Source organism: Bison bison, unplaced genomic scaffold (assembly GCF_000754665.1).
Source record: "Bison bison bison isolate TAMUID 2011002044 unplaced genomic scaffold, Bison_UMD1.0 scf7180017864174, whole genome shotgun sequence".
NCBI lineage: Eukaryota > Metazoa > Chordata > Mammalia > Artiodactyla > Bovidae > Bison > Bison bison.
The window spans coordinates 1,901,314-1,909,737 of record NW_011494746.1 but is presented as its reverse complement, the minus strand read 5'-3'; the positions used below and the strand labels follow the sequence as shown (position 1 = coordinate 1,909,737).

The following is an 8,424-nucleotide window of genomic DNA, read 5'->3' as shown; positions in this document are numbered from 1 at the left end:
AGTAGACATTCAGAATTAAAGTCAAAAGACAGCTCATAAACTGGGGAAAAAAATATTTGCATCATATGCCACAACTGCTGCTGCTACTGCTAAGTCGCTTCAGTCGTGTCCGACTCTTCGAGACCCCATGGACTGCAGCCTACCAGGCTCCTCCGTCCATGGGATTTTCCAGGCAAGAGTACTGGAGTGGGGTGCCATCATCTTCTCCGCATATGCCACAAACAGTGGGGCTAATATTCCTACTATGTAAAGAACTCTTAAAAATCAAAGGACTTAGGATCAAAATCTGATAGCAAAATGGGGGGAAATGCATGAACAAAATAGTCACACACAAAGAAAAAGAGATAAAAATGGCTGTCAAACCTATGAAAAAATATTCGAAGTTACTCAGAATTAGAGAAATGCAAATAAAGCAACACTGATATCTCATTTCTCACCTATGAGATTGGCAACAATTTAAAAATATAACAACACATTCTGTTGGCACAAGTTTGGAAAATCAGGCACTTTCATACATTGCTGGTGGGATATAAACTGGTACCATATTTCTGGAAGGAAATTTGGCAATATCTAAGGAATGATGCTAAAGCTGAAACTCCAGTACTTTGGCCACCTCATGCGAAGAGTTCTCATTGGAAAAGACTCTGATGCTGGGAGGGACTGGGGGCAGGAGGAGAAGTGGACGACAGAGGATGAGATGGCTGGATGGCATCACTGACTCAATGGATGTGAGTTTGAGTGAACTCCGGGAGATGGTGATGGACAGGGAGGCCTGGCGTGCTGTGATTCATGGGGTCGCAAAGAGTCAGACACGACTGAGTGACTGAACTGAACTGAACAAAATTATATATGTACTTAATTGTATGCTAGCAATCTTATTTCTAGGAATTTACCCTAAAGATATTCCTCCAAAAATATGAAATTCACATGCACAGGGTTGGTTATTCATTGCAGCATTGTTTGTAACTGCAAAGTATTGGAAACAACCTAGATGCCCACACATAGGAGAGTTGTTGGATAAATGCAATGGAGTCACACCATGGAGGAGTATTATACAGGTTTAAAAAAAGAAAAAGAATGAATGAGAAAGATCTCTTGGTATGAAATTATTTCCAGGACACACTAGAAATAGGTGAAAAAGGAAAAGCTGAAAAGCATATCTAAGAGTCTCTCTAGTATGTCTCCAACCATGTAAGAAAGAAGGGGATATTAGACAACACACATGTATTTGTGTAAAAGAAATACAGAATTTTTGGAAAAAAAATACAGAAATGATAAACCAGGTAACTAAAGAGATGCTTCCATATAGGGGGCAAATGGGAAAGGAATGTAAGAGAGGTATGGGAATGTGATAGCAGGGATGAGGAGGGGAGTGACACTTCTGAGAACTTTTTCATATAGTCCGATGCTTAGAACCATAGTCATGTTTCACACTGTCTTCACATAGCCCCTCAAATAACAAGCAAAACCAATCCAGAAAATAAAGATCAGGGGAGGGGGGAACTAAATGGAACACAAACACTAACAAGTGAACCTAACAGTGTTATGAGTGGAAAACAACCATGATGTGGAAGAAAATAAGCAATTTAGAAATTAGTATCTTGACTGTACATGGTAAGGTTAAGACAAAAGGAAGTGTACATAAATGCTACAATAGTCACTAAATGTATTTCTCATGAGGGTGTATGTTAGTGATTCTGGAACTACTCTGTGTACCAGAATTGAACAAATAAGTAAATATATTGTAGATAGTAAGAACTGAGTTTCTCATTTTGGGGCAAGGAGGTTGGAAGTGGGGAAACTAGGAAGGCTAAAATGAACCTTCTGATGTTGGATTGGAATTTGAGTTAATAGAATAAACTCATTATTTGTTTAGTGTATAGGCAGATACAGAAATGTAGATGTGTATATATGAATGGAGCACCCAAATATTGGTTTCTGAACCCTGTTCTCCTATATGAGAAACCCGGGCTTCTTGGAGAGATGATTGATCCCAAGGCTGGTGAAGGGTCAATTCAAAATGAGCCTGGAACATCTCATGGTGCCAGAAAGAAAAAGGTACCCCCGAAAAAAATGGGGCATGTCAAAAGGACAGGACGCAACCTGAAGAAGCTCCTAATGGCCAAAGCTGAAATAATTTGATCAACAAAATAAAGCATAGCACAAAATAAGCATAATTATAAAATACAGAATGAAATGAGTATCTGTAGGTCTGTACTGTTAGAATAGGTAAATAAAGGGGAGAGAAATAACAGCTCTTCCTTACAATAGAATTCCAATTAATAAATGTAGAAGGAAGGAAGGAAATAACAAGTCTTCATTAAGCAAATACCAAAGTAGTAATTGTCAATAAAATCCACTGATAGACACTAAAATTAATAAGCAAATGCTTAAGAAAAAACAGTTTGCATGGTCTCAAAGCATCTGCTCCCCAGAGAAAGATAGTAACTTTACAGTGGAGAATCTTCAAAAATAAACTTAAGAAATCATGTTTATACCATTTTAGTGGAAAGTTTGTTAAAAGATAGTTTTGGTTAGTTCCATTGAGTACAAATGATCTTAAAACAGTGTGTCATTGAGTATGTACTATTTTTTCCTTAATGCTGCCTTTTGTGACCTTATTAAGTTTCCCTAGGCTGAATGAGTGTGTTATTTGACTTTTCAATTTTTTTTTCTTAGTCTTCCACTTTAGTGTCTTCTTTGGAGGCAGAACTTTCTGAAGTTAAAATACAGACTCACATCGTGGAACAGGAAAACCTCCTTCTCAAAGATGAATTGGAGAAAGTAAAACAAGTAAGACTGTGTGCAGCTTAGGTGGGGGCAAGGAGATACGTGTGGGAGTCATAGAATAACATGCACCAGATTGTCTTTTTAATTTTAGCCGTTGAGAGTCCCTTTTACTGAATCCTGTTAACTAGCTTATTGCTTAGTGAAGTTCAGGACTTGCAATACAAGTCTAATTTATAAGAGCTCCTATCACTAATTCTCCAAATGTTGTTCTAGTTATATAACTTACGTGTGTTGTAGGCTGACATTCTATTAATTTACTATAAATGAATCCCAGCCATTTCAGTTTAAGAAATGTGTTGCTCTACCTTCGCCCAGCCAGGTGTTAAGGTAATATAAATTTGCCTAAAAAATTGGTGACTTTCTTGCTAATAACTTTAATAACTATTCACCCAGATTTGTGAGACCCAGGTTCTCCCTTTTTCTCATAGTGAGTTTGAGGCATCTATCTTGGGCAGAAGAATAGATTCTAGAGCATTATGAGGGATGTGGTCTCACCTATGAATTTGGCTTTAAAAAGCATATTTCAAAGTTTCAAGCAAAGACCTAATTTTAAGTCCACCTTAAAATTTATATGCTGAACATTGTCCAATTTTATTCTTTATTCTGAATTTTTCAGTGAGTACATGAATTTATCAGTTTATGCAATCTTGATATATAATAGGAGAATTTAGTTTTTCCGTTTTATTTGTTTCACCAAAGGAGTACTTTAATACCATGATATCTTTAGATTATAAAATTCTCTTGTGTCTATCCAACCTATGAGCATAAAGGTGTCCTTCTCTGATGCTGAAATGGAGTCTGTACCACTGGGTGTGTTATATTTGCGTTGATCCCTAAATGACAGCCATAAGTCTTGATTTCCTAATAAGATTTTAGACTCAAGGGAATTTGTATCTCTTCCAGTGCCTAGTAGAGTACGGGTATCTATTAGGTGCTTTATAAGAACCTTTTCCAGTCAGATGCTGCTATGCAAGGTATAGCTGTCCTGCCATAGCAGAAGCTGTCCGCCCATATAAACATTCCAGAAGTTAAAAGGCCCTTCTGTGTTATATAAGTATTCCAGGACTGTTATTACCAAATTTATCCTAATTAACTTGGGCATGCTTTTCTCCTTTTTCTTTTTCTGTTGTTCAACCTTTCGGACGATAATGATGGGTCCCGTGTCCAAGCATGGGAAATGTATGTGCTGTGATTTTGCCAAGTTATGGATCAAAAGAAAAGGAGCAGAGTTGAGAGTAAAGCAACATGATCAGGACATCATTTTGGCACATTTTTCTTGCATGTGAGCCCTTTTGCTCTTGGTAGGAAGTTGTTCATGGTCCCTGGACTCTTGGATCACAGAAGTAGGATAGTGTCAGCCCATTGTTGCTGCCATACAGCTTGGACCTAGAAAGCACATGCTGCTCTGTATGACATAATCGTTTCTTGTTCACAATAGTTTTGTTGTTATTATCTGTTGCACTGAAAAGAAACATGAGTAGCACATGACAGTCTGTAGACACCCAAAATGGTACCAGGCTTTGTGAGGGTCTGGGGATAGGGAGGCAAGGTAGTGAGTAAAGGACAAAAGTCCTTTATTAACCAATGCCCAGGTACATAGATTTTCCTTCATCTTTCTGACTTGTTTAGATTTGTAAATTATGCTGAATTTGTTGCCAGTTGAAGACAAGATTCAATCCTTAACGTCTATTTTGTTATACTGTTCGAAAAGACCTTCAGGTAAAACGTTAAAGGTGGCCATAAAATCATGATAGTAAATAATTGAAAATTGAAAGCCAGGTGAAGCAGAGGGAGATGGAAAACATATGAACTCTAAAAGTGTAAGAAACAGTCTCTTTAAGGCAGTGTTTGTGGGGGGTGGAGACTGCTCCTGCACACCAAGCTGTTTAGCAGTATCTGGGGTCACATTTGGTTTCCACACTGGGTATACGAGGCAGGGAGTGTGTGCTACTGGAATCTAATAGGTAATGCCTGGGATGTTGTCAGCCATCCTACAGTGCATAGGACAGTCCCCCATGACAAGAAATTACCTGGCCCTGAGGGTCAGTAGTGCTAAAGTTGATGAAAAGGAACAAAAAGTTTTTGGTTTATCGTGATTCCATAAAATGCAGAAGAAGCAACTATGTCCGTACCAGCAACATTTTCCTAAGCCAGTCAATTTAAGCATCTCCCAAAGTGAAGGGTATGTAAAATGAGCTGAAAAAGACTGATTGATTTATCTTTAAACTTGCCTTTGTGTTGGTTGATACATTATATGTGGTTGATGCCAATTCTGTATTCTTGATTGAAAAAAGATTTTTTTTCTAGTTAAAAAAGAATGGGGAAAATGTTTTGTCATATGTACCCAAGTTAAATTGATGACAGAATGGCAATATGTTATTTATTTTATACTGAAGGTAAAACAGAAGGCTGGGACCATTACTTAACAATGTCTGGTAGATTTTGCCTGAGCAGACATTTCGGCAGTCAATTGGAGAATTGAGAGAAGCGGGGAACATTTTTGTCAAAGTTAATTATAGTCCCCTGGAGTGTATATGTCCTTGGAAATAGATAGGGAAATGGCAACAGCCATGAAAATGTCCTGTCTATAAATACGTTCATGAGATGTGATGGGTGGGCTCATTTGTTTATCCCTTCAGCTCTGCAGATGTCCTGATCTCTCTGACTTCCAGCAAAAAATTTCTAGTATTCTAAGCCACAATGAAAAACTGCTGAAAGAAAAGGAAGCTCTAAGTGAAGAATTAAATATCTGTGTTGATAAGGTAATAAAAATAAGACTTTACCATCATCATATGGTATGTACCGTAATGAACATTTCTGTAATGCCAGGGGCATATGGGCCCACTGTGTTAGCCTAAAAGTCTCCCGGAACAGCATTTTGCTGGCATTTTGTGACCTTAGAGCTCCTGAAGCCATTAGTTTTTTTTCTTTTATTGAAGTATAGTTGATTTACAATATTGTGTTAGTTTCAGGTATACAACAAAGTGATTTGGCTGTGTGTGTGTGTGTGTGTACTTCTTTTTTGGATTCTTTTCCATTATAGATTATTACAAGATATTGAATATAATTCCCTGTGCCATACAGTAAATCCTTATTTATTTTATATATAGCAGTGTATATCTGTTAGTCATACTCCTAATTTATCCCTCCCACTCTTCCTCTTTGGTAACCGTAAGTGTGTTTTCCATGTGTGTGTCTGTTTCTGTTTTGTATTAATAAGTTCATTTGTATTATTTTTTTAGATTTCACATATAAGTGATATCATGTAATATTTGTCTTTGTCTGACTTGCTTCACTTGGTATGATAATCTCTTGGCCCATCCCTGTTGCTACAAATGGCATTATTTTACTTTTTTGATGGCTGAGTAATATACCATGGTGTATTTGTATACCACATGTGTATTTATAATCCATAAAAATTTTAGGATTATTTGTTCTAGTTCTGTGTAAAAAAGTCATCAATAATTTGATAGGGATCACATTAAATCTGTAGATTGCTAAAGCCATGATTTTAACAGGAATCTAGATTAGTTGTTTAATAAATGTTAAATACAGTAATATAAAGATTGTCTCATTTTAATAATTATTGCTACTTGATGTATATTACTTAAATATATCACTAGTTTACTTACATATAACATGAATATTATGTATTTAAGGATCTGAAGCCCATTACATAGTTACTTTTTTTTCTACTATATTTTCCCTGCCAAATCCAGAAACACTGCTTTTGTTACGTTTGCCTTAATAGACACTCTCTGTTTTCCTATTGTGGCACACTCTTGGGATTTCTAATTGCCTTCCAGCCCTTCATGTCTCACCCACAAAACATGAGGCAATGAGAAAGAAAAATGGAAATCCCCAAAGAAAAGAGACTCTTCAAAATTAAAGAAAAGAGAGTCAAGGAAACGTTTGTCTTTTACCTTGCCCCAATCCACTATGTAAAGAGATGGTACTTGATGGAGGCATATGAATTGAGGCTAGACATATTTGCAAAAATGCTGTTACCTCTTTTCTTTTCCTGAAACAGTTGGCAAAATCAAGTCTTTTAGAGCACAGAATTGCTACTATGAAGCAAGAACAGAAGTCTTGGGAACACCAGAGTGAAAGCTTAAAGTCACAACTAGTGGCTTCACAGGAAAAGGTATGTGGACAATTCTTGTTTCATCCACATAGTTAATTTTTTCCTATATCTTCCAGCAGAACTCCAAGTGAAAACAATGTTCTAAGTGGATGTGGTCTAAAAGGGTTCAGAATGATTCAAGTTAACTAATATTTGACACATGTTACAGTATAATAAAATAAGTTGAACAGTGTTTCCTCCAAAGTTCATTATTATGAAATAATCATGAGATTGTCTCATCACTGTGAGATTATTTATTTATGAAAGCTTAAGAATAGTGCACAAAAATGACTTCTTATTTCTAATTTAGAATTAGCATTTCTCAGGCATGTTCATGCCCTATTATAGTTAAAGATATCTATTGACATTCCATTTACCAATTTAAATTTTTAAAAATTGAAATATAAATGAGATATTAGCATGGAGTAGGGTTCTACAAAGATATGGTTTTATTTTAAACTGAGAGGTCCTTTGCAAAACAACACCACAGTCTAAAATGTAATTTCTACAATATTCAGTAAAATTATCTATTGTGATGCCAGCTGGTACTCCTTAGTTCTGTAAGATATCACTTGGTAATACACCAGATGACTGGACCAGCAGTACCTTGCTCAAGGTATATTTCATTATTCTCTTAAATATAACATAACATCCTGTAAAGATACATAATATCCTGGTTTGCCCTGAGCAACTGAAAAGAGCTGGATGTAGGAAGTAGAAACAGAAGGGACTTTGAAGTTCTTTGTCTTAGTTCATTCATACATGCACATGCTATAGCTGAGACCATGAGGATTTGTCATTTGTTCTGACGTAGGTTCAGAATTTAGAAGACACTCTCCAGAATGTAAACCTACAAATGTCCCGAATTAAATCTGATCTACGAGTGACTCAGCAGGAAAAGGAAGCTTTAAAGCAAGAAGTGATGTCTCTACACAAGCAACTTCAGAATGCCAGTGACAAGGTAATTTCTTTTCTTTATTGAGGTATGACTTTATACAGTAAAAGGCACACAGTTTTAGTTTATAACTTATTTTTACACATATATATGTACCTATATGTAAATGTGTATTTTACCTAGAATGTGTGTATGTATGTTTGTGTAACCACCTCCTAGCTCAAAATAAAGAACATTTCCAGCACCCAGTAGGCTCTCTTGTGTCCTCTTCAGTTGACAACCCCAAGGGAACGACTTCTCTACCTTCTGTCACCATAGGTTAGGGATGCTTGTTTCTGAACTTCACATAAATGGAACCATCAGTTCAGTTCAGTTCAGTCACTCAGTTGTGTCCGACTCTTTGTAACCCCATGAATCCCAGCACGCCAGGCCTCCCTGTCCATCACCAACTCCCGGAGGTCACCCAGATTCACGTCCATCAAGTCAGTGATGCCATCCAGCCATCTCATCCTCTGTTGTCCCCTTCTCCTCCTGCCCCCAATCCCTCCCAGCATCAGAGTCTTTTCCAATGAGTCAACTCTTCACATGAGGTGGCCAAAGTACTGGAGTTTCAGCT

At 37.0% G+C, this 8,424-nt stretch overlaps 1 protein-coding gene across 6 annotated transcripts in view; it reads left to right on the top strand.

The window, feature by feature from the left end:
- NIN (ninein (GSK3B interacting protein)) overlaps positions 1–8,424 on the top strand; it is a 97,889-nt gene that overhangs the window by 72,003 nt on the left and 17,462 nt on the right. For 5 of the 6 annotated variants that reach the window (XM_010842256.1, XM_010842257.1, XM_010842258.1 and 2 more), the window contains exons 20-23: positions 2,680–2,793; positions 5,430–5,552; positions 6,821–6,934; positions 7,728–7,874. In XM_010842256.1, the coding sequence (XP_010840558.1) occupies positions 2,680–2,793; positions 5,430–5,552; positions 6,821–6,934; positions 7,728–7,874 (498 nt within the window). Of the gene's footprint in view, positions 1–2,679; positions 2,794–3,959; positions 4,073–5,429; positions 5,553–6,820; positions 6,935–7,727; positions 7,875–8,424 lie in introns of all 6 variants that reach the window. The other variant, XR_825488.1, reaches the window with a different exon arrangement.